At 36.3% G+C, this 27,701-nt stretch overlaps 1 protein-coding gene across 4 annotated transcripts in view; it reads left to right on the forward strand.

Annotated features, from left to right (window-relative positions):
- ZNF385D (zinc finger protein 385D) overlaps positions 1-27,701 on the forward strand; it is an 877,499-nt gene that overhangs the window by 646,813 nt on the left and 202,985 nt on the right. For all 4 annotated transcript variants that reach the window (XM_041733685.1, XM_041733687.1, XM_041733686.1 and 1 more), the window contains one exon: positions 14,288-14,430. In XM_041733685.1, coding sequence (XP_041589619.1) covers positions 14,288-14,430 — 143 coding nt within the window. The remainder of the gene's footprint in view (positions 1-14,287; positions 14,431-27,701) is intronic.

A 27,701-nucleotide genomic window follows, 5' to 3' on the forward strand; every position in this document is an offset into this window, starting at 1 on the left:
TAGTGTTTACACTGTTAAATATTTCTCCATGTAATCCTTAAATCCTGTGATTTAGGTGTTACTTTCTTAATCTATAGGAGAAGAAACTATATAGCTGCTAATTGCCTTAGGACATGAAAATGTTGGAATTTGGATTCAGGTTTCTGATGACAAAGCCTGTTCTCATCACCACTTAAAATATTCTGTGGAAGTTTGCAAAGGAGAAAATTGATTTTGGTGTTAAATGGACAGGGGGGAGGAGAAATGGCATTTCAGCTAAACCTTGAAGGGCAGGGAGGAGTTAAACAAATGGCATAAATGTGAAAATATTAAACAAGTATTTTCCTTATCTTACTTATATGATGAAGCCACTCAGTGGTATGAATAGGCAAGAAAAGGTCATAATGACATTGATAACATGGGAGACGGATAGTTAGCGCTTAGAAGGCATAATGACTTTTGAAAATGATATGCGGGACAGATCAGAATCATTCAGGAAAATGCAGTGCCAATTTCACAAGAGACGCTTCTTGCAGAATTTCTCTCCTCTCTCAGCAGGCATTCCTGCTCAAAGCAATTTGACTCATTCTGTTTTGTTCTTCCTTTGGGATTAATGTCCTTTCAAAAGCACAAAATAATCTTTACAATTTAAGGCAAACAGGCCCATGAATTTAAAAGGACTCTGTGTCTGTGATCAGAACCCCTTCTCCAGTTTCCTTTTAGGGTTAGTAGTTCTTTTGTTTTCCACAGACCTTTCTCAGTTTACATTGATCAGGTCAATCCACAGGCTTCCACTCTCAGAGACAGATCAATGAGGAAGAATAGCTATGAGGAAGCTGTATATTTTCAAGCCGTTCAATCACGTCTGAGTCAGGAGGGGGTATCACTAAACATACTATGTCTACAGTCACTGTTGCAGAAAGCTGAGGAGTGGAAGTCTCCTACTTACTGAGGAGCAGTGCACATCACCTGTTGTCCTCATAACCTGGGCAAGCTTTGGCAAAAAAGTCACATGCCACTCTTATTCCTCTCACCAGATTCTAACCTACGGAAGGCAGAACAGTTGGCCAAATCGCTTGATATAAGAACACCAATCATGGGGATGATTCTACTATGCATTTTATGTTTATAAAGCATTTCTATGTGTCTTCTAACATGGTTTTTAACTCTGAGAGTTGAGTCTAAGATGTCCTGATGTCATCATGTTTAGGTCGTTTTGAGTATTATATTGGGGATAGCAAACTTTGGTCAACTGGATTAGATACTAGTATGTTGTGTTGGAAGGATTCTGAGGTCAACTAGATTGGTAACTATGTCCCGAGCACTAGAAAGGGAAATAGTGATAGGGATTTGTATCCTTGGCTTATGGGGACAATGGATAGAATAGGATTTTTACCAAGAGCAGGAATACTGAGCCCAGCGAATTAGTGGTTGCCTTCCTACTTTGAATTGGCTGTACAAAGTACTTAATTTCATACATCCTCTGTTTCACTACTACAAAAATTAAATTATTCAGGTTGTGAAAATTAAAATCCTATGTATATATAAAGTGCTCAAAAATTGTGATTGGTTATTATTATTTTAATGTTTATTATTATTATTTGAAATTGAATAATTCGGTGCAGATAGTCCACCACACACACCAGCAGAGTGCAATTTACTTACTGGGACATTTTATCCTCATTGCTAAATTAAATATTTCTCTTCAAAATTTATTTAGACCAGTGATATCTGGATACTCAAATACTAATACTAATACTATTCTAATACTCCTAATAAGAAAATGAGCTTTTAGGAAATTTATAGTCAAAGAAAAATCAGAGACAATTTCTGTGATGCCCTAAATTAGTCAGTTAGGTCTGGTTTGGTCTGAGTTGAGTCAAATCAATGGGTTTTAGTAGGACAAATCCGGATGTGTATGTACCTCACAGCAAGCAAAGAACTATATAATTTAGGTTGCGATTCACAGGAGGGCAAGAAAGTGATTATGGCAAGCAAAGAAAAAAAAAAAAAAAACTTGTGTTCTCTTATTTACCTTAGTCTCTGGTCTTGGACTTTCGGTCAGTGCCTGGTATTCTCTGAGCTCAGGGCCACTTGCAGACTGCCTCTCTCAGACGTCAGTTGACCCTGTACTGCCAGCATCTCTACCAATGTGGCTCCCAGCAGTGACAGCTCCCACTGATTATTTGCTCCCCTTTAATTTTAGTTTCACTTTAATCCTCATATTTAACTGTATTATTTTACGAGGTCTTTTATTTTATCATAATATAGATGTCCCTTTTCATTTATATGTTATGTTTGGTAATGGCTCCATAACCTTGATATGATGACTTTCTCTTCCTTGAGGCTATAAGCAAATTCTGTTTTTTTTTTCTCTCCTGGATTTGTAAATCCTGTCTCTGCCTCTCCTAGCTATGTGAATATGAAAACTTAGATCCTTTACTCCAAGGCATTTTCTATTTCCATCAATACCTCTTTGTGGGCACCGGGGTGGGTCAGTGGTTGAGTGTCTACCTTTGACTCAGGTGGTGATCCTGTGCTTCTGGGATCAAGTCCTGCATCGGGCTCCCCACAGGGAGCTTCTCCTCTGCCTATGTCTCTTCTGCCTCTCTTTGTGTGCTTTTAAAAACAAAAACCTCTTTCATGTGATTCCCACAATTTATTAGGTATTTGAGAGGAAGAATGGTGTAATATGATCAAAGAATATGGGCTTTGATTCAGATATCTCTGATTTCTAATTCTTCTTGGCTCTTCCACTTAACAAGGCAGTTTATCTTCAGTAAATGGATCTCACTAAGCCTCTGTTTCTTCACCTGCATGATAAGAACAAGGATATCTTTGTTGTTTACATAAATAATGTATATAAAAAGCCATCTAGCACAGAATTTAAAATATAATAAGTGCTCACAATGACAGGACTTCTTAGAAAAATAAAATATGGCTTGTGTATCTTCTCACTTGCAATCACTTATAGACATTTTATTTCTCTTCCATTTTAAAGCCAGTCATTTTCAGAACACCATAATTACTACAATTCCATTAGTAACTGATTTTACAACACTTCCAAGGACCAAATGTTTCAGAATTAAAAGAAAATATAAAGTTAGGTTTGTTTTAAGCAAAACCTGCCAGAAGAAACAATCACATTGAGGCCGAGACTAAACAGAGCACATGTCAGCTCCACAGGGAATGTTCTTGAGGAAACTGAAATCTGAAATTTTTTTTTTCTATTATAGGATTTGTAAGAATGTTCACCAAAGTACTGGAAAACAGAACTTACATTTCCTACACCTCAGAAGCTAATAGACACTACAAATGGAATGTGCTAAGTGTAGGCCCCTTAAGATGGCAAAAATGTGATTGTCACTCTTTTTGATATATTTTATTTTAATTTGGCGATGGTGATAGTGACATAGTCTCTTCCATGGTTATTTCTAAATGTTACCCACTGCTAACTCCAGTTGCATTTCCTAGGAATTTTGTGTCATGACTATTATGAAAGAAGATTCCATTGAAATGTGGGAAAAAAAATCACAGTGAAACATTGAATGAAAACATTCACAATCAAGTGAATGCTGTAGCACATATTAGTTTTAAGTTCAAGAGAATTAATATTGATGGATGTAAGTTTAACTTCTACTTTACTCTTCTGGACTGTGTAGATGCATTGAAAGGGAAAACTAAATCAATAACAGAAATAAACAGAACTGAATTCAAACAGAAAAAATTGTCTCTTTGGATGAATGCATCTGCTTAGTTAATTTGGGCTACTCTAATAGAATACCATAGACTGGGTGGCTTATAATTAACAGACATTCATTTCTCACAGTTCTTGAGGTTGGTAAATCCAAGATCAAGGCACAGGAAGATTTGGTATCTGGTAAGTCCTAGCTTCTGGTTCATAGACGTTAGCCACACTTGTGGAAGTGGGTGAATCTTTCTGGGGCCACTACTATAAAGGCACTAATCCCGTTCTTGAGGGCTCCAACCCTCATGACCTAAACAGCTTCCAAAGGCCCCACGTCCAAATGCCATCACAGTGGGGGCTGGATTTCAACATACTAATTTGGGGAGGAGGGCATGAACATTCAGTCTATTGTGTAATGGTATCTGGTAGAGTCAATATATGCATAATATGCAATATACTGGATTATAAGCACCAGTGGAGCAAGAAACTGAAATTGCTTCCTGAATATTCCATTGCCTTAAAAAATGAGTCCCGCTCAGTATACATTCATTTGATTTGCTTTGGCAAAGTTTAATTGAAATCAGCCTTTTGTTTATAGAATTTGTTGTTCTCTATTACACGTCGTCAACAAAATGGCAATATCTGAATAAAATGTAGCTATAATGGCTTAGACTCTGGAAGCAGAATGTTTGGTGTTGAATTGTGGCTCTACACTTTACTAATGGTGTGACCTTGAGCAATTGTCTTTAACCTCATCATTTCTTTTTTAATTTTATTTTTTAAATTCAAAAGGCTATGAAAGGACAAAGGAGATACACTACGTAGAGTTCTCAGCACACTTCCCTTTGTGCAGAAGTTGAAATGTAATTGCTTTTAGGCTGATGGAGAAGAAAGGGGAGTTGTTTAAAAGATAGAATAAATTCACACCTCAAAATGAAATCCATGGTTAAGAAACTTACGTTGAGAGAAAAAAATGCTAATAAAATTTGTTATAAACAGATTAGAGCGTTTTATATTTGGACCATGTAGTTAGTTCTTTTTAAAGAAAAAAATCAACAATGGAATCTTAATTGGACTAATTATTGGACTAAATTGGACTAAAAATATATGATAAAGTGTTCCTCGCCTTTTAGCAATACACACTAATATACTCTAATAGGTTAGCCCCCGTTTCTGTTCTCTTCCTCTAGGAAGTTGCTGTTTAGTTTGCCTCAGGGCAGGCACATTCTCCTTCCTCCCATCTTGCTCTTTCCAGTCCTTCTGGGTCATCTTGCTCTTTCCAGTCCTTCTGGGTCTTTCTCACTGGGCTAAGGATCATCAATGCTCAGGCGGAGGCCCAGGCCTTTTCTACACTTTTCCAAGGAAATCTTTCTCATGTTTAGATTTCTTCTCTGATGACTCTCCAATGTTTGCTCAGAGTGGAATTTGCCCAGAACTGGCTTCTAAGCAGTAGACTCTCTTATCCAATGGCTACTTTTCCATTTATACCTCTGACTCATCAGGTCTAAAACTTGTCTTCTTCTCTTAGACTTGCTCTTCTTGTCAACTAATAGCTTTCCATTTACATAATAAAAATACTACTTAAGATAATGAAGGTGGTGTGTAATTTTGATTTAGCTCATTTGAAGGATACTGGGAGAATTACACTAAACCATTTAAACTCAGGAGGTGTTTCATTAATACCTTGGATCACATTTGGTACCTACACAGATTGGCAAGGGCTTGGAGATGAAGCAAAGAATGCGACACAGTGATATCATGTGGGGAAAAAATGAGATAAGATATTTATCAGGCTATGGAGGAACTGCATGCTCTGTTGGCATGGCAAAGTTCATGCAGGTAAGTCCCAGTTCAAAGGCACAGGTCATAGAAAAACAATGCCAAGTAACAAGGCTTCAGTGTGGTATTTTGTTTTTTGTTTTTTTTTTTCTCTTTAGAGCCAGGTGACTAAAGCCTAGATATGAGTAAAATTACCCTAAGAGACAGATGTAGTTAGGCAGGTTTAACTGCCTACATTAGCTGGATTTAAACACTTGACTATTAGTGAGACTTCATTGTGACACACTTTGTTTCATGAAATAAAAGCTTGGTGATAGCACTCTCAGAGAGTATCCGATATTAATAAACATTCATTTGCCCTAGGACTGGCCCTTCTTGCATCCTTGGTTTGAAATGTGGTATCATTTTTATTCAAAGCACTCATTATTCATTAATATTGATTTCAGCATTACACATTTTTTAAATTAGGTTTCGCATTGAGTATTATCATCATTGATGACACAGATGAAGATTCATATTGGCCATTGTCTTCTCCAGCAGTGGACAAGTAATCCTTTCTCATATGATTCCAATAGTGTCTGCCTTCTGACATTGGCCTCATTTGGCTCTTGGAAGACTCTCTTCCTTAATCTCAGGAGGAGAAGAAACCAGGAGAAAGTAAGACTTTCTCTCTTATTAGCAATGCATTCTGAAACAGACTATATCAGGCACCTTATCTGTAAATTACTTAACACTCAAAAATGGTGGCTTTGCATTGGAGTTGTAATGGCCAATAGAACCTTCTGTGATAATAGAAATGTTTTAACTGCTGCACATACAACATGATAGCCTCTAGCCACATGTGGCTATTGAGCATTTATATGTGGCTAGTGTGACTGAGGAAATGGAATTTTTAATTTTACTAATTTTTAATTTAAAGGAGCCACACATGGCTAATGACTACCATATTGGACAGCTTGGTATTAGAGCATTTTTATTACTACTTGTAATTTATTTTGTGAAATTAAATCTTGGGAAATTCCTCTGGAGGAAAATTGTACATTTTTATGTTTTATATCACTGGTATTGAGTTGAGAGGAATTTTCAGGCAAAATCTTTTGACTTCTTGTGAGGGGGTACTTATCCTGAGTTTTGTACCCTTTGACAGAGAATGCTGAAGTACAGAGGTAAAAGTCTAAAACCTTACTCCGGCAGTGCTAACAGAATGTTCTCCAGTGTTTCCCAGCACCAGAAATTGTCATGACAGTTAAATAAATGAGAGATTCTATTTCTCTTCTAGTGAAGACTTGACTCAGAATATTGGCAAGTTCTAGATAATAAATAATAGCTTTTTTTTTTTTTTTTTTTTTTTTGTTTAAGTTTTGGTTATGGCATTCACTGACAGTGACAGAGAAAACAATGTTAGCTAGCTCTTCTTAGGTTCCTTCCAAAATGAGTTTTGAGGTGATTTACTGAAATGCGAAAATACCATGACTTAAAATGAAAAAATACAGAATTCGGATAGGGGAAAACATGGCTTGCTCACATGTGTTTTCTTTCATGGTTCAAGATGGAGGCCTGACCATTGACTTAGGCTAATGTTTCTGAATCAGTGTTTCTACAGTGATGCTCCAGTTGCCCTGACTCATACTCCTATTCTCACCTCATCCCTCTCTGTGGTCAGGAACAGAATGTGAGACAGCAGCCACCCTCCTGTGTGGCTTAGTGCTGCCATTTGCCTTGTGGATTAAATCTTGCTTTCACGTTAGAATTGACCTACCAAGGGCAAGTTACTTTAGGCCAATAAGGACCCTCATCCAGAGGGAGAAAGCCCTGGGTCACCTTTCCAAAACCTAGTAGGTAAGCCAACAATCTAAAACAGGGAGGACATGAAAGTAATAAAAGAAAAATGGTGACCAAGTCACAGTAAATTCAGATTTTTATTTCAAAATAAGTATCTAGTTTTATCATTCAGTTGGGAGCAATATTTAAACAAAGATCAGAACTGAATAGGAGTTTGGATCCCTGGGTTTAAGGAAATATGGTAAATAAGGTTTCTAGCCAGAAAGTTGAAAAATCATCACAACGTTGAAGTACCCAGCCATCAACCTTGAGCATGTGAGAGGCAGTCATGCAAGGGAATACAACAAACACATATTTGTTTTTCTGATTTGGCAAGTAGATGTCAACGAATGCAAACTTGAGGGCTTTTGAAACATGTTTGATACAATATGCATGTCTTTCTGGATTCTTGCTTAAATGTAGGGCAGTGCCAGGATGTTCCCATGGTAGATAAATATCTGTGGTAAATACTGAATATTCCTTTATCATAGCCTTTACAAGGAATGTGTGTTTGTTGTTTTTTTTCTTTTTGAGCAGTAATAAAAATTTCTAGATTTCTCATTTTAGTACATTATGTCTGACTGCAAAGGAGCTGCTTGCTATATATGGCAAAACTGACTTTGTCGAGTGTTCCTTTTATTGTTGTTTGGTTGGTTTTTGTGGTTGTTTTAATTTAAAAGCTATTTGCATCAGTGCTTTGAAAATTCTTAAGGTCACTTGGATTCACAACAAATGCCATTTCTTAATTGTGTGATTTTAGGTAAGATATTTTGCTTCCTAGAGCTTTGGCTTTTGAGTTTGTAAATTGAGTATTATTGTAGATATATGGCAGAATTGTACATTTTAGTATTTTTTAATTTTATGTATATTTTTCAAGTTTTACTTTAAAGTCCAGTTTGTTAACATACAGTGTATTTTTCGTTTCAAGTGTGCAATTTATTGATTCAGTACTTAAATCCAGTGCTCATCACAAGTTCCCTCCTTAATCCCCTTCACCTATTTCACCCATCCCCCACCCAACTTCCCCCTGGTAACCATCAGTTTATTGTGCATCCTAAAGGATTTTAGGCAGCAGCCCAGGTGGCTCAGTGGTTTAGCGCCACCTTCAGCCCAGGGCCTGATCCTGGAGACCTGGGATCCAGTCCTACATTGGGCTCCCTGCATGGAGCCTGCTTCTCCCTCTGCCTGTGTCTCTGCCTCTCTCTCTCCCTCTGTCTCTAATAAATAAATAAAATCTTTAAAAAATAAATAAATATTTTTTAAAAGTAAAATAAAATAAAATAAAATAAAATAAAATAAAATAAAATAAAATAAAATAATTTAGGGATAGCAGACCTAGTCCGTGCAGTTACTCAGTAGATTTATAAAATTTAGCTGTATTCTCTACACTCACTCCCACCCACCCTGGCTGGTTGATCTCACTGACTACGGCACTCTATGACTAGTATTTTGTGTCAAATCAAGTTTGACCCTTCTGCCCCCAATTTATCATTTGTTCTCTACTACGTGTGAGTGGTATCAGATCTAAATTTTTTATGTCTGCTATCGCATAGACCAAATTCTAACTGAAATAGTTAGAAATGGATGTGAGTAATGTTTCGTGTGTATCAAAGTAGCTGCTTCACAAATAACTACTTAGGACTTGATACTACTTAAAATGCTCTGGATATTTTCCTCTTAGGTATGAATATTCTAGTGGTTTACTAGTTTAATTATAGCTCACTATTGAAACATATATATTATACATATAGATAAGCAGGTATATAATTATATACGTATTTAATACATAAATAAATATGTATATATTTAATAAAAATATATAGTTGAATTTATATGTGTGTATATGTTTGTGTGTGTGTGTGTGTGTGTGTGTGTGTGTGTGTGTGTATAAAACTAACGGTTGGGGATCCCTGGGTGGCTCAGCGGTTTGGCGCCTGCCTTTGGCCCAGGGTGCGATCCTGGAGTCCCGGGATCGAGCCCCACGTCGGGCTTCCTGAATGGAGCCTGTTTCTCCCTCCTCTCTGCCTCTCTATGTCTATCATTAATAAATAAATAAAATATTAAAAAAAAAAACTAATGGTTAAGGAAAGAGATACCATAGAAATTACTTATCTAATCAGGAAATTGGGAATTTCTGCTGCTTTTTATAAATGTAGACTTAACAAATATTTTTAATATATATACAGTATTATATGTTATATTTATATGTACATATTTATACATGTTTATATAACTATGATATACTTGATATATATACATATACATATGATTCTCAGTTCTAAAGCATATACTCTTTTGAATATTAAACAGCTGCAACCCTTGATTATTTCCAACTTTGGTTTTATTATTCAGAGAAATGAAGGATTAAGTAGTAGGTTAAGCCGGCAGGCTGTCAGACAGGACATCTGTGACTGTTTGATAAACCCTGAATGGATCCAGTGCAGAAGTTCAAGGTTAAAAGTGTCATATTACAGAAAGAACACTGTTGGACCCTCAAGGAATATTTCAACATATTGATTTACAAAGCGTCCTCTTTGTGAAGACTCTCTTTCTGCAGGGGTTAAAATAAAGTGAACAATATGAACATGCTTTTAAAATTGCCTTGATTGACTACTTTCAGAGAACCCCAATTTGTGTCTGCAGGAACTTTAACAGCTCCTTTGCAATTTATTAAGTTCATTAAAAAATACATGCCTCACTTATTGAGCGCGAATTGGCCAGGCATTTGTGAGGCACTGTAGATACAGTATCTCTAATAAGGTAAGTCTCAAGTGGCAACCACTGGCTTAGAATTCCTATTTTTCTGTATGAATTATTAAAACAAATATTTCCAAATTTATATTTTAATTTGATTTTCAAAACGCAAACTTTTAGAGTGAATGTATCTTATTCTGTTACATAATCTTTATTAGCAAATACTCTATTAACAAATAAGTTACTCCTGTACTTTTGTGAATGTAGAGCTGTCTTGTGAATAGACCAAAGTAATATTTAATATTTGCGCTATAGTTCCATTCTAAATTCTAAATATAGACTAGCAGAAATAAACATAAAAAGGGACAGAGAAATTTTGTAAGCTTTAATAAGTATCTTATTTACTCTGTTAAATTATTTAATACCTTAGTGTCTAACATTCTGTACTAAATGATTTTTTTTATTTGTTGACTTTCATGGTATATTAGAAATTTGTAACTGCTCTGAAATCAGAATAATTTGTTAAATTTAATTTGTTAAACCTGTGCCTGTTAAAATCACATAGTCTATGAAGGGGTGGTACTAGACATATGTAGGCAGGGTTTCAAACATAAAAAGTATAAAATTACATTTTTTTTTCCAGTCTCCTGTCATGGAGGCTTCAAAATGCTTTCTTCAAATTAAGAATACCAATACTTACAGAAGTGTAACATTCCAAAGAGTGAAGTGACACTGTTGGAAAACAATAGCAACATGGCTACTCTTTTTAACATAGAGAAATGCCTACAAATTAATTATGTGTTTTGATGTTTATTATTGGTAAGGTAATTTTATAATAAAGAAAATAATAATAAACATATATTTATATCCTAAATGCCATAGTTTCTATTAATAAAGTTTTTTTTTAATTTTTATTTATTTATGATAGTCACAGAGAGAGAGAGAGAAAGAGAGGCAGAGACACAGGCAGAGGGAGAAGCAGGCTCCATGCACCAGGAGCCGGATGTGGGATTCGATCCCGGGTCTCCAGGATTGCGCCCTGGGCCAAAGGCAGGCTCCAAACCGCTGCGCCACCCAGGGATCCCACATAGTTTCTATTAATAAATGAAGAAATGAAATAGCTGTTTTCTCAATGAGAATACTTTAATCTGCTTTACAAATGAAATATGTTTTATTTCCTGATTTTGATTTTGCATGATTTTGCAAATATTATTCTTGCTGCTGAGCATGTACAGACTAGTGCAAGGAAATATTTCAGGACTTAACCAAATTTTAAAAATAGAAATGTTAGTTACAGATAATTTGTAAGAGGTAGCTTCAATTTTGTACCTCAATATCAGCGCTATGGATATAGTGGCAAGTATCTATTTTAGAATAAAGCAACTCAACATTTCACATAGAGTCATGAATAGTTAGTTACACCCTGCTTTCAAGTACTGGAAGCAGGCTTAGACTTTATTGGAGAACATCTTCTATGAGTGAGACCATGTGGGATTGGGCAAAGAGAAATATTGAACTGTGATGCAGTTACAACAGAGGGCTCAGTCTATCCTAGATCTTAAGGGGAGGTCTAGAGCAAAAATAGAGCTTCAGAGTTGTCCTGCCTTGAAGCAAAAGTGAGGAGCTGTGACACTCTGGTATTAATTAGTCTTTGCATTCAGGAGGAATTTGACCTTAGGTGAGGCAGCACCCTTTGGCCCAAGGCAATTTATGTGGAGAATCTCAGGTGTGAGTCATTAGCTACCAGGGCTATCAGCACTCTTGGGAGCTGGGGAAGGGGGCTCTGGAAGCACACTACAGCATCCACTACCCCTGTATTTGCATAGCCAGTAGTGAAAAAGTATGTAGTCACATGTGCTTTGCTTTTCAACTATCTTTTTTGGTTTATCTCTTCAAATAGGTAAGAAGAGATGGACTCAAATAGTTTTGCTTAGGTTCCCCAAATTTTATGACTCTTCTTTCATATTTTGTATCCCCTAGTAAGGAAAACCCAGGGGCAACATGGAGAGAAAGTCTTGAGCTGTGCATATAAGTGTAAATGAAATACTCATCTTGGAAGAAGAGAGGTGGGAATTCACTTTATCAAGCAATCAACTTTGTGCTTCTCATTGTACTGGATAAAATAAATAAGTTTGAACTATCTCTTTAACCTTTTTGGTCATCCTGAACCTAAGGGGGACTTATAACTAAAATAATTACAGAATATGTTCCTGTTAAATTGTATTCTTTTAATTATAAGAATGGAATGTTTCAATGGAAACTACATTAACAACTCAAGAGTTTTCCAACTTATTTTTTTCTCCCATCATATTATGTTAACCCTTACCTAATTTCTGATATTTTAGGCTCAACCAAGGTAAAGGCTATATAGGTACACCTTTTGGAAAGCATGATGTGTGACAGATAAAAATAATATAAAATTATTTATTAAAGCTCACTATTATTTGTGGACATGTTTAAACCTTGTCATTAATTTTCACCCAGATATATTTTACTTTGAGTTTTCTAAAGACATACTGACCAAAATTTATTTTGGTTCTTTAACTTTTTATCAAAAGAAATTTTTAGTAATACTAAACTCAAGACATATCATCAAAGTTTTATGGATGCTCTAAGAAAATTTAGACACCCACACTCAATATACTAACAGGTGGACAATAAAATAAGTTTACTATGTGCTCTGGTGAATGTAGACTTGTGTTTTTTTGTTATTTGTGTTTTGTTTTTATCTATGTTTATTTTAACATCTGCCCTCATTTTCTGACTTATACTACTTTTTATTTCAATTGGTAATAATTAAATTTGGTTTAATTATTTAAACCAAATAATGGTTTGCTGATTCAAACTTGCTGCCATTGGCCTTTGCTGTTGTTAAGAAATATTTTAAAAGGGAAGTGAAAAGAGTGGGAAAAATACTGGTTTTGTTAATTTGGCTCCAGCTGATTTTATACCTAGAAACAGGAGAGTTAATGGTTTTTTTGTATGGTTAATTACATCTTGTGCTGATGGCTTCTGTTGTAGGCATTAAGTCACCTTGTTAGCAGATCTATTGGTCTAGTAGTGTTAGATTTGCCTTTGGGAAATCATTTTTAGAATGTTTACCTTGTTTTCAGGTAACTGATTGAGGGCAGGATGATGGTTGTGTCCAGTTTCCAGTGAGATTTTTAAAAGTTATTCCTATGAGTCTCACTCTGCTTTGTTTTGAAAACAAAATGGCAGGCCAGTGAGTGGCACAGACATGAGCCTCTCTTCTCTCTTCTGTCTCTTAGAGTTCTTCTCCGTGAGAAAGGAAAAATCCCACTGTATTTTGTTTTCCTAATGCTTCTTGGATTTTCACCAGCAGGTTTTTACAGTCTGTTGCTTGCCTCTCAGATTAGAAGAATGCTGGCATATTTTAACGGTTTCCTAGGATTCAAACAGCCTTTAATTAACAGCAAATTGATGTTTTGGAATGTTACCAAAATATGGGAGACTGAACACTGAGATGGGCTTCTTTCCTTCCAGCTTCTGAGTGCAATGGAGTCCTATAATGGGGAGTGGGGGAGAGGGATGGGGGTGCTCTGTTGCAAACAGCTGGTTGCCTTCTAGTATGCAAAGGGTGTTTTTGTTGGCATAATATTCCCACTGCTTGCTCATTGGTGGCCTTCTAAATTCCACCTACTCATGACTGGGAAAGAGGCAGGTAGTCATCGAATGCTCAAAGCTACTGGGGTGCTGAACAGTTCAGGGATTGCTTGGCTTGTAGCTGGGTTCACTTGTTTTAATCTTTCAGTTGCCAAGGCAGTAAGGTATGGCTGCCTGTCTTTGTGGTTAAGTTTCTTTTCCATGCCAAGTTTGTGTCATCTTGCTGCCAGAGTTTTGGATGTGGTAAAAAAGAGCAATTCTGTAAAATAATCGCTTAGACTTGATGCATAGTCTGAGTAGAAGTTCGTTTTCAAAGAGGGATGGGAGTGCAATGGAGGGGTTTTCTTTTTGAATCAATGGATCTTAGTGAAAAATTTGTTGCTGATGTAATCCAGAGCTTTAGGCCAGAAAGGAAGGATAGACTGGGGACTATGCAGTGTATGAAATGGTAACTGTTACTTAAACAACCATACAGTTATAATCTGAGGAGGGAAAGGGAGCAGTTTAACTAGCTCCCTCTGCCTAATGGCAGATCTGCTCATTGGCCAGCTCCTAGCTGAAGCCACTATACTCCATGTCTTGTTTTTTCCAGTGACCCATAAAGCTGGCCTTTTGGGCTCACAGGACACCTTGATGGTTTTTTGTTTTGGTTTTTAACATGCACAATGTCCCTGATTGTTCCCTTTGCTCTCCTCTGTTTAGGTGGTACATGCCAGAGCCCTGCTCTCCCAGCCCTGGTCCGTCCACCAGCCCCTCCTCTGCAACCTTCGCTGGATATCAAACCCTTTCTTCCCTTTCCTCTGGACACTGCAGCAGCAGTCAACCTCTTCCCCAACTTTAATGCGGTAAGTCCCAAGGTCATATTTGCATATGCCAGAGTGGTAAGTGCCAGGAGTACTTTGTTGTTATTGTTTTTCTTTTTTTGAAAGGATTATTTTAGCTTTTCAAATTTAATGCTCATGTAAAATGTTTTGTTGGTTCTCAGAGGAGAGTCCGCTGCAGGGTTGTTTCAATACAGTATTGGAGGTCATAGGGTTCCTTTTGTATAGCTGAGCCTTTGGGACTTGTTATGAACAATAAATTCATTTGCCCACAAGATTGTAACCCTGGTGCAGAATAGAAAGGGAAGTTGACCCAAAAGAAATAAGAGTAGTCCTGATGTGCCAGGGGTGAGTTGGTCACTACCCGTGTATTGTCAGAAAGCTACAAGGTAGCTGGTTGTCTGGAAATGTGAGGTCCCTAGAGCCAGGCTCCTTCAAGAGAAAATGAAAAGAGATTTAATCCAACTGGGTTAGTCTTGGGTTTATGTCTCTCATTTAGTGTCTTTCTGGGTAATGCTAATGATTCCTGTATTTTGTTGGAATATATCTGAATTAAAACTTAATGATTTTTTTTTAAAGAGAACATTAGAATTCAAGTAGATGTCGAAAAACTTAACCATGTTTCTTCTGTCTGGGTTTAATACTTTTTCAAATTTTCAAATTTGTTGCTTCTTTTCTAATTTAATTTGTTGCTTCTTTTCTAATTTAATAAAGAGAACCCTGATAATCACAATAGTGATTAATTTCCTTTGGGAAAGCACTTATTTCCTCCTTAACTTAAAGCAACTCAGCATTCTGGTGGTAGGAGGCTTTTTTTGTTCATTTTACTTTGTTTTGTTTTGTTTCATTTTCCCTTCTTACCCTGTCACAGTTGCTCAGATTGTCTTTCTTAAATTACATTACTTTTTGGGCTTTGTTAATGGCCTTCTCAACATAGGTTCAATTACTTCTTTGCTTCTATTTTCACTTTTAGCATGTCTTTGTAAGTAGACAGATTCCTCATATTCATCATCATCTCTTCTTGTACAAGCAGTGAAGGTATTCTTATGATGAAAACAGAAATAAGGGTTGAAAAGGTTAGAAACCAGTGACTTTTTTTCCTAATATCATCTGATTCAGATTTCAGCAGTTTACCATAATGGAAGTCTGAGCTTATCAACGACAGGATGTGTCAACACAACCAAAGCAAAGAGGATTAATATGGGAGGTCACTGAATGCCTAGTGATCTACATAATACACATTTCTTATTGCAACATCTTGCTCCCATGTTGGATTTTTAAAAATCTTCCCACAGTTAGATCAATCTCTTTCAGGAGACAGAAGTGGGTCTTATTTTCTTTAGTAATATTTCATCATGGCAACATTGGTAATGCCAATGAGATGATACAGTTATAATGCTAGTCTTCGCTTAAGAGCAAGGGAGAATCAGAATGATCACTTTGCTCTTTTAGGGGTGAGGGATTTTCCATGGGAATCTTGTTTTGAAATTTATGGAGCATAAGTGGAGGGGCATAAAGATTATATTTTCAAAGTAAAGGTTTCTAATCCTAGGCGTTTCAGTAAGAGTAGAGAAAAAATTGCTCAGTATAAAATTCTCTGATTTTAAAATGACCACACTAAAGTCCACTGGGTTCCCTTTATCTGCTCCTCTGTTAAGTGGCTTCCTGGCACGGTCTTACTTCCCAGATACCCAGGGATGATCCATCAAGGTGTGTTACCTGGCCTTCAAGACCACTTGGCATCCTGTCGGTTAGATCTCATGTTAGTCTTAGAGCAGTTGAGGTGAAATTCCTGGAAGGCTGTAAAAAGCTGGGTTTTATACTTTCAATTTATCATTTGAGAAACATTAAAGGTAAAAAGATTACTTTGATTGACAACAAGTATTATTGGTCATAAAAAACAAAGATGAGTGATATGCTAAGCTGTCGGACACTCAGAAAGTCTCTTCACCCTCCTTGCTACTATTTACCCCTCCTTAAAATCACAGGAGTGGACCTAATAATCTCTTCCTGTGGAGATTATTTCATTCAAATATTTGAATTTTTGTGGAAAAAAAGGCAGCATTGTGTGATGGTCAAGCTGGACCCTATTACTAGACTGACTGTGTTCAAATCTCAAAGTTGGGGTAAGTGACATGACCCTTATGTATCTCAATATCTTCATCTGAAAAATGGGTCCAATATTAACCTACTTCTTAGGCATGTGGTAATACTTATGTGTGTTAAATAATATAAATATAAAAACAGCACTTAAGAAATAACAAACACTATTTAAGTGGTAGCTATTATGTTCATGCATAGCCTGTAAATTCTTTTTCTGAATGTGGCCATCCATTCATTGACTGATAGCAAGAGCTTGACTTGATTCTTTTTCCTCTGTGATGAATTCTGACTTATGTTTGCACTTGTTCCATTTAAATTAGGAGACCCTCATTGCTATACATATTAAGTTATTTCCTTTCAGTGCTAGTCAAGCTACAGCAACCAAGGATTAAGCTGTTCCTTGTTTCATACTGTGGGGGGTGGGGGGGGGTGGAGGGGGATGGTTGCAGAGCCCGTGATCAGGTGGGTTTGGACTCAGAGAGAGTTAGCATTTCTCTAAATAATGGTCTGACTTCTTGATTTTGTAGCAGGTGTGAATCTCAATCTACAAATTCAGAGTGTCTGAAGCATAGTTTTTTATTGCTGTAAATTTATTTTATTTCCAATTCTAAAGTCCATTTTATGATGAAGGGAAATGCAATCTAATTCTGTTTCAGGGTGTGCTAAAGTTGTGGCATCTAACAGTCCTATCTATCCAGCTCTTGGGGGGAAATTCCCTCTGTTCACTAGGTTATTTATCTACAAAGGTATTTGTAGATAGCACCTGGTTACCATGGTTATTGAAGCCCCTAGCTCCTGACTTTAGACACACAAACTTTGCAAGACTGTTGGTGGTCCCTTCTGCCTAGATGTGCCAAACCACTATTATCTCTTTGCCAAGAAAATGTTGAACCATCTGCCACCAAATAACCGTCCTGCACCTGACCTTTTTGAAGCAAGTTCATGACAATCACAGACTGACTTGCCTGTTACATTCCTCCACTGAGGATATCTGTATGGAATCATCTGTCTATTGGGGGTGGGGTAAGGCAGAATGGTGAAGGAAAAAAATACATGAAATAAAATCATGAAGACATAAATGGATATCCCTGATTATTATCCTTCTACAAGAGTATAAGCCACTGGGTTTGGGTGTAAGTTAAGTAGAATAATGAAACATCTGTAAAAATATGCATAGTTAGAAGGAAAAGGAAAACAGGTGTAGAATCTGAGCTTGGATATGGATATAAAAGAGGACAATCAATAAAACCATTAGGATCCCTTGCTGTACTCAAAGTCATTTTTTAAAGAATAGCAACAGAAACTGTTCTCTTGACTTAGGGATGTTGTATCTTGTATGTTTCAGTAGCTTTCAGACAAGAGAAAGCTTTCCTTGATTTCCTCATGAACACCCTACCCTGCCTCTCAGTCTCTTAAGACCTTGGAGTTTCAGTGCTTCATTGTTTCATTGATCAGTTTCATTCTGATCCCAATGATCCCATTCTGCATCAGTATTTCTTGAAAGAAACCAATCCTAGAAGATGATTAGGAAAGAAATATTACAAAGTAGTATGAGCTTGGTCCATTCAATCAACTGATGTTTATTAAGCATCTACTATGTGGCAAGAATAGTGGTAATAAAAATTATATTGTGACTTCTGCCATGAAATAATTCAATTTAAAAAGAAACTGAACAAATAAATATACGTAAATATGGGTGTTTTGATAGAGAAAGATGCATAAGGTAGAATGGCAGGTTGGGGACAAGAGGAGAAGGCTGTATGGTTTTCTTAGGGAGGTTTTGGTGAGAAAAATAGAAACTATTCTAGGCATGCAAACAGGAAGGGACTTAATATAAGGATTTAGGTGCTTACAAAGCCTTTGGAGGTGCTGGGCAGGCAACAAAGGTCAGAGAAGGCTATTGTTGGCTCTCAATTTTTCTGCTTACTTTCATGGAATCAGGAAGTTGCAGAAATACAAGATGCCCAGTAATCCCAGTTACTTTCATCCAAATCCCATGAAATGCTTTTCTTTATGAGATCCATGCTTGAATACTGCTGGCAGAGACCTGTGGGAATGTAACCCTAGGGCTTCCAGTCCTTGTGATGTAAGGGAGAGCACAGAAGAGGGAAAGCAGTATTGAGTTGCCAGCAGACTTGACATGATGGCAGAATGGGAAGGTTTATGAATAATCAGAAAACCTGAGCATATCTGCAACCATGGACAAGAGGCTAAATCCTTTGGAGCCTCAGTGTCCTGTTCTACAAAATGAGAATGAATAAATTTCTCTTAGGTTTGTGGTCCAAGAGATTATATGTATGTATGTATGTATGTATTTGTTTTAAAGATTTTATTTTATTTATTTATTCATGAGAGACACAGAGAAAGAGATAGTGAGATAGGAAGAGGGAGAAGCAGGCTCAGTGCAGGGAGTCCAATGCCAGACTCGATCCCAGCAACCTGGGACCATGCCCTGAGCTGAAGACAGATGCTCAACCACTTAGCTGCCCAGACATCCACTAGGGATAGCTTTTAAATGCTGAAGATCGCAGCTGAGAAGTGGCTTGGTCACTTAGGATGTTGTTTAGAATGGGAGCTGATCATTAAAAAATGCCTATATACTTCTTGACAACTTTCTTCTTGGGTCACGCTTTCTCTTTGTTTTCATTTCTTTAACATATTTTCTTCAGATCAGATACTGATCAGTAGTTATGACAGTAATGAACCTTCAGAATTTTGTTAAAAATATGCAACTTTGGGGGAATGTGTTCATGGGGACTAACAGTAAGCCTGATCTTATGCCTGGCTTCCGTGGCTGTGTTTCCTGTTGGCATAAAGATTAAATGAGTAGGGATGCCTGGGTGGCTCAATAGTTGAGCATCTACCTTTGGCTCAGGGAATGATCCCGGCCTGGGTCCTGGGATCAAGTCCCATATCAGACTCCTTGCAGGGAGCCTGCTTCTCCCTCTGCCTATATATCTCTGCTTCTCTTTGTGTGTCTCCTATGAATAAATAAGTAAAATCTTAAAAAAAAAGATTAAATGAATAAACTGACCTAATGTGCCTGCATATGCCAGATTCTCAGTAAATATTGACGTCTTCTTTCTTCCAGAAGATGCATAAAAAAGAAAAAGGTCACATAGAGGGCCAAAGGCAGAAAAATGGGCATATAAAGGAGAGTAACTATTTTGTTTTCAGCTAGCTTGGGCTAATATTCTTTTTTTAAGTTTATTTATTTTTCATAATCTCTACACCAACATGGGGCTTGAACTTATGACTGTGAGATCAAGAGTCGTATTTCTTCCGACTGAGGCAGCCAGGCGCCCTATATTCTTTAACATTCAAAAAAAGTAAACTAATATAGAAATGTTGACTCTTGTGTTACTCCTTTGTATAATATGACTTCATTTGGGGAGAGGGAGCCAAGGGGGATGGATGGGGAAAGAGATACTGAGAAAGAGAGATCATACATTAGCATCCAACTCTACTCTAATTCTTCCTATTTCTCAAAAAAACAAAACAAAAAACAAAAACAAAACAAACAAACAAACAAAAAAACAACAACAGCTACCCTAGACACTTAAGAGTGGTGTTAGTTTGAGTTCAGAAGTGTTATCAGTTCCGAGGAGTGGGACAGGAAGGTGAAATTTAGGTGATTTATAGCAGTGCCTCTCATACTTTATGGTGCATGTGAATCACTGGGGGAATCATGTTAAAATGATTTCTAATTATGGTGCCTGTGAATCACTGGGGGAATCATGTTAAAATGGTTCTAATTTAGTAGTTCAGGTTCTGGACCTCAAATTTTGAACATATATGGGTATTGGGAGAGGAAGCCAGGAGAATGAGTAAATACACTGGACCATTTTTATACTACTAGAGCATATTTCTTCATTCATTCAACAGAAGTTTATTGAGGACTGACCATAGGCCAGTCCCTTCAGAATCAGCAGTAAAACTATTAGGCTAAATTTCTCTCATTCTGAAACTTTCTGGTGTTTGTGTGGTGAACTGTTAGAGAAGTTTGAAGTATTGGAAGCTACAGCTGCATGTCAAGCATGATTCTTCTGTGGTTGTGTTTTATATCCCAGGCATACTATGAGCCTTGCTTGTAGGGTGACACTGTGCAGGACTTTGGCTACAGCTGCCACTTATTAAATGCTTATTATGTGCCAGGCATCTGACACTATCATCTACTACCAAACTGGTTAAAAGCAGAACTTTTCTATGGAACTTTAAAGCTTTTATGTGAGCCACTGTCTCAAAATTGTTGGTGAGAAAAACAGATGACTGAGTTTTTTATTCATGCATTCATTCAATAATTTATACATTCTAAAAATTTTTGAGTCCCACTAAATAATACTATATATTGAAACATGGGCCTCTTAAAAATAACAGCTCTATCAAAGGCATCTTATATAAAAATAACCCAAATTAATGGAGACTCTGAGAAAGAAGTAATTAATGTCTCATGCATTGATTGCTTATTAGACATTTCCTAAGCACTGACTATATGTCCGACACTTTGGCAGACAATAGAAATACAAAAGAAGAATGAGGAAGAGGAAAAAGAAGAGAAGTGGAGAAAAAGGAATAAGAGGAAGCAAAGGAGGCGAGGGGCAGATGGAAGAGGAGGAATTGTCCTTGAATCTGTAATATTGAAATAAGTAGATTAGTTGCTTCTTAAAACACTCTTCTATCAGCTACTAGTAAACATCTAGATGCTAAAATACTGCATTAGACAGTAAGTTTCAGGTAAACAGGAACCCTATCTATATAGTTTGGTTCATTTGTTGAAAAAAATGGGGTGGAGTAGTTAACTCACTCTATAAAGGACTCTGTAATGCTTAAATAAAGACCTTTGAAAGTAAATGCTTCCTAAATTCAAGGGGAGGTGAGGTTACTTGGAGATGGCCAAGGAAAGCTATATGGTAAAAGTTAAGGTTTAATTTAGGAACTGAGATCAGTACCATATTTATCTTGTTTGGTAAAGTAACCATAGCACAGAGCCTGGAACATTGCAAAGACTTAACACACAATTCTAGAATGAATGAGTGGAGGACAGATGGGTGCCGGGATGGATGGATAGAGAGAGAGAGAGAGAGAGAGAGAGAGAGAGAGAGAGAGAGATAAACAGGGGGAAAATGATAGATAATAGAGGAGAAATAGCCATTATAGTTGTGCCATAAGAAACATAATTGATGGAAATGCCTCAATAACTTAATCTAAGTACCCACTGTTTTCATACATTAGGTTATTTTCATCTCAGCAAAGTTATTAATTTAAGCAATTATTAGGAAACCTAAGCAAGCATAGTATCAAACCATCCCCTTCACTTACATTCATAATTTTATGTTGGCTTATGCATTTATTTACACTGGTTATATAAAAGAACAGTGATGTTAAAATCACAGTGGTTATTTATAGAATGTCCTCCAAAATCAGTATTTTATAATATGCATCAATTATTTCATGTGAATCCAAAAGGACTTTTACCTTAAGATATTGGTGAAGCACTTTATGACCCGAAAAGGACAACATTAAGTGTGTATACCATATATCCTACAGCTTTGGTCTAAATATGCATTTATAATATCATAATAGATGAATGACAGAAATACAGAACCCTGATTAGGAAATGTCAGATTCAACTTCTTGTTGTCTTCAGATATATGCCCTTCAAGATCTTCATTTTCTCCATCTTTAAAAAATAACAATACTACCGTGTTTATCAGCACACTGTGTCTCCTTTCCTTTCAAAAACTATTCTTTACTCTTGCTTTCCTCTGAGGTTCTGTATTTTGTTAGCTGCTCCAGCTATGGAGATGCTTCCCATCCCTCAGCTAGTGTAGGAGTTAGAGAAACAATAGTTAAACACACTTGCATTTTTTTTTTTAAGAGATATTAATTAAATCCAGTTTATTTATTTATTTTTTTAAAATCCAGTTTATACCTTAGTAACTGTTCTTACTAAATGTTTACGATTGCTGCTGTCACTAAAATAGGTAGGCAGCCAGCTGGAAATTATGAGTAGAAAAAAGTAAGACTGTCTTTCTTAGTCACAACTGGTAGAGGGGGTGGAAATTTTTCAGGTTAAAAATGCCTCAGTAAATACAATATTGATTGCTAAGTTCCTTGTCCTTTGAAGACAGAGGTAGCAGATTGCTAGCTAGTCCTGTGCATTAAGTATGTCATATTTGTATAGCAAAAGCCTCTAAGAAACATCTGCTTATAAAGTCTTCTTTCATTATATGTTTTCACACTGAAACAAATGCGTAAGCATGTTTGCCGAACCCTGTAGCTTCCTGTGAAGCCAAAAGCTGTAAAAGTCAAGCCTACTTATAAAGACTCCAAAACACAAAATGACTTAAATATAGAATATCTCCCTTTGAAAGTAAAGGGCTTGGGCAGCCCCAGTGGCACAGCGGTTTAGCGCCGCCTTCAGCCCAGGGTGTGATTCTGGAGACCCAGGATGGAGTCCCACGTTGGGCTCCCTGCATGGAACCTGCTTCTCCCTCTGCCTGTGTCTCTGCCTTTCATTCTCTCTCTGTATGTCTCTCATGAATAAATAATTAAGATCTTAGGGAAAAAAAGGAAGAAAGTAAAAGGCTAATAAACAAATGCACAGCACACAAATACTTTTCTGTTTTAATACATGCTTACTCTTTGAACAGGTACACATTTTCCTGTGATTCAAAATGTAAAAAGAACAGCAAAAAAGTTTCTCTTACTGTTCTTCCCTTGCCACTCAGTTCTCCTAAGTGACAATCAAGGTGGTCAATGACTCTTATAGCTGTCTTTCCATAGATGTATGTATGAATATTTTTATTTTGTTGAAGATTGTGGCATAATACACATCATGCGCTATTTCCCCTCATCAGTTAATCTAATCATAATGAGCTGAAATTTTGGTCTTGCAAAGAAAACATTTGATCTGTTTTCTAGTCTGGGTTTCTTACTAACTGATACTGGGAAAAGAGGGGGTCCCCATGAGAGCTTGTCTAAGCTCAGGGTTTATGGGATCCAGTAATTCTTTTGGAGATCCTTCCTTCACACTTAGGTAGAAATGAAAATGAAATAAACTTTTTAGAGTTAATTTGTTTCTACTCCAACTCCCCCCCTTTTTTTTTTACAGATAAGCCTAGGATATTTGAGACACTTTCAGTTTTTTGGCTAGTGAGTGGCAGACATGAGAAAAAACTAAAATTTATGTCTTCTGTTTCGTGAGGATGCTAATCACTGAATCATAATATCATGGATTGAATTGTGTCCCCCCCAAATTCATAACCCATAGTGCCTTTGAATGTGATCTTATTTGGAAATAAGGTCTTGAAGATAGATGCAATTAGTTAAGACGAGATAATTAGAGTGAACCCTAACCCATTATGACTGGTATTCTTATAAGGGGAAATTTGGGCACAGAGACACACATGGAGGGAAGATAATGTGAAGAGACACATGGAAAACACCATTGACAAGCCAAGAAGACAGGTGTAGAATAGATCCTTCCCTTACTGCTTAAAGAAGTACTAACCTTGTTGACACTTTGATTTTGGACTTCTAGCCTCCAGAACTGTGAGGCAATAGATTTCTGTTGTTTAAGCCACCTAGTTTGCACTACATTTTTATGGCAGCCCTAGCAAGAAAAGCTGTTTAGAGCCATGTGATCTACGACCCACCAGACTCCATATTAGCGTTTCTGACAACTTGTAATCCAGTTTTTTAATTCACCATCCACAATGATTGCAGATAAGTCTACCCCTGGGGGAGAGAGACCCAACATCATAGGTCACCTACACTATAGGGAAGTTTTCCTTTTGGAGCTAGTTCAGGCTACCTGGAACTCCTATAAACAAAGGAAAAATATATCATATGATATATTGCCTTTTAATATATATATGTATATTGATCACAAACTGAGTGACAAGGGCTCTTAAGAAAGGCAATTTTACACTCACCTTTTAAGAAATCTAATTTCATAAGAGTCTTGTGTGTTAAGCTTTTACCTGAATAACATAGGTAAGGAAACCTGTAGGTAAGAGAGAAAATAATTTGCCCCAAATCACACAAATACTGATCACCAAATCATGGGTAGATTTAGGTTGTTACCCAGGTTCATTGCAATTTCGTCTATAACAAGCTAACTGATCTCTTGTCTTAAACAGTTGTAGTTTCTTGAATTAGCTATCAGAGCCTTGGTTCTATATTAATTAATTAATTACATAATCTGTGATTCCTTAGAAGACTTAACTCCAAGATAGTAAGCTATTTCTTGAATAATATTCTGGCCATGACTGGACAAGAATGGAAAAGAATATTAGATCATAACTAGGGGCTGTATATTATGTCACCCTCACTAGCATTTATGTTGTACATGGGCAGTCATTGTTAGAGGGATAACTTACTCTAAATGGCAATAAATTTATTTATTTTTTTTTTTTTTATTTTTTTTTTTTTTATTTTTTTTTTTATTTTTTTTTTTATTTTTTTTTTTTTGGCAATAAATTTAAAAAGAAAATTCACTCCTACTCCAGCAACAATTTAGGCTTCTTAAGACTCAACCCATGTGCATGCATAGGGGAAAAATACTAAAATTAGAATCTAAACGGTTTGATTTTTGTGTTTAGTTCTTGCCCTATTGTGAAACTCTCAAATCCAGATTTTCTCATTTGTGGAACTAGAATAATCATGTTGACCTCATACAAGTGCCTAAAGGTGTTAAAAATTGATAGTAATATAGAAATAGTAGATATTAAGGAAGTCTATTAAATCAGAGGTTCTGGTGTTGGGATCGTAATAAGCATTATTTATAATCTCCCCAAAGTGTTTCCTTTGCACTTAAGCGTTGAAAGTCAGTGTATTCTATACTGTGGTCGAAATTGGTTGGAAAAATCCATTTTTACAGCTCAGTACATGTGTGAAAATAACCTTCTCAATCTTTTGAGGAAGGTTGTCTCTTCATATGTCCCCTTCAACACAAATATAAAGAACAATGCAAATGCTATTTCTCATTACTCCTAGTCAAAGGAATGAGAATTTTTTGCCAGCAAGACAGTCTGTTTCATGACTCAGTACTTCTCAAAGTGTGGTTCTTAGACCTATCCTGGTCCAAAAACTGTTGACAGGTTCGTGATATGTACAGAAATTGAGAGTGAACAGCGTTTGGAAGCTTTTTTAGCACCTTAGAGCAATTTTACATTTGTTGAAGCCAATGAAGAATTGTGACTTAAAATTTGGTATAATTTTTTTCACTTTGTTTTTTCTAGTAATACATTTTATTATATTTTATAAGCACTTTGCACTGTGATTGATGTGGGGGATAGCTGGTCTTTAAGCCAAGAGAATTGAGAAGCACTGCTCTACTCTTCTTGTAAAGATTTGAGTTTCATCTATACATAGAAAGTGGTGGGGACTTTGAAGTCATTATTTAGATAATTTGAATGATGTATAGTTGAGAAAGCCACAAATACAATTTTACCCAAATTCCTTTAGTGCTATCCAATTTCCCTTATCCTGGTGAGGTATGGCAATGGTAAATGGCTCTCTCTGAAACTCATAAATCAGGACTATACTAGAGTCAAAAGTAAGATAATATGCATTTTGCCTTTCTCTGAAGCTTAACCCCTTATGGCACATTTTATCTTGAGTTTAGATGAATATGAAAGGGGTAAAGTTAGTAGTTAATTCTTGAGCTTACTTTCTTGAATACTCTAAAATGGAAAATTTACTTCAAGGAAATTCCTGAGAGATTTTAAAGAACTAAAATTTAAAAAAAAAGAAGAAAAAAGAATTTTAGGGGATCCCTGGATGGCTCAGTGGTTTTGCGCCTGCCTTCAGCCCAGGGCTTGATCCTGGAGTCCCGGGATTGAATCCCACATCATGCTCCCTGTGTGGAACCTGCTTCTGTATCTCATGAATAAATAAATAAAATCTTTAAAAAAAATAAAAAGAATTTTAAGTGAATAGAGATGAGGATAAGAAGCTAACTTTATTGCTTAGATTTAGAATTTTTTTTTAACTAGAAACTAGTATAATTGATTGTCTGGTAGTACATTAGGTTGGGGACATTAAGAAAAAATTGTTCCTAAGTAATTTTTCAAAGGAAATCACACCCAAAAAACAATCAGATTTACCAAAACATCCTTGAGCTCTTTAGAACATCTGTGCATACCTACTGTTTTAGTACTTCTGTGACTTTTGTCACCTGCTACATTGAAAAGCAACAGGCCCTGCTTTCCTAGGAACTTGTGATAGGAAGTATATAAAAGAGAGGTAATCAACACTTTTTTTTTTATAATACAGAATGTATATAATCAAATAGTGCCTGTGTATGATGGTGTCTGTGGGAGACTACCCTCCCCTGCCCCGATAACCTTACTTATTTTTTTAATTTAAAAAAAAAAAGGAAAGAAAATATTCATTTGGTTTTGAGACTCAACTTAATTAGGTCTTAGACTATTTATCAGGTCCTGTTGGCATACTCTGATTTTGAGATCTAGTTTGTAATGAGGGCAGAGAGATAAACTAGAATTGTTTTGAGCTTAGAATTAGTTTGTTTTTAATTCTATTTATCCAAAATCATAGTAAAACATTTAGAATTTTGAACAAGGAAAAAATATATATACATATATGGATATGGATATCTATAGTTCTGCATGTATACATGCTTCTTACTGGGGATAATGGTTTAAAACATTGAATCTAAGTATATAGAAAAAACTCTTGCATATGTGTGTCAAGAGGCTTAATTCAATGATGTTCATTGCAGCAATGTTTTTATTAGCCAAATGAAACAAACAACTGCATGACAAGCAATATGATTATCAGTATGAAAATGAATGAACATTGAGATCTATTTAATAAATGTATCTTAAGAGATGTTTGAAATAAAAGAATTGTTTTTACATGGAAATACCATAAAAGTAAACGGTGGGATGGGGAGGAAACACAACTTGTACGGTGTATACAGAACTATAGAATATATGTGCCTGTGCATATTTTTAAATCACATGGCAAAGAGAGAGAGAAAGAAAGGTTGATTTATGGTATATAACAATGTGGATAACAATGTGGATCAGAAGAATGCACATCAAATTGTTATTTGCAGAGAGTTCTAAGGAGTGAGAAGGAGACAGTAGGACTGGTGAGGGGAACAAAGGAGCCTTCAACGTGTCTATAATGTTCAAGTTTTGTGGTTGAAAAAATATATATCT

Source organism: Vulpes lagopus, chromosome 19, assembly GCF_018345385.1.
Source record: "Vulpes lagopus strain Blue_001 chromosome 19, ASM1834538v1, whole genome shotgun sequence".
Classification (NCBI taxonomy): domain Eukaryota; kingdom Metazoa; phylum Chordata; class Mammalia; order Carnivora; family Canidae; genus Vulpes; species Vulpes lagopus.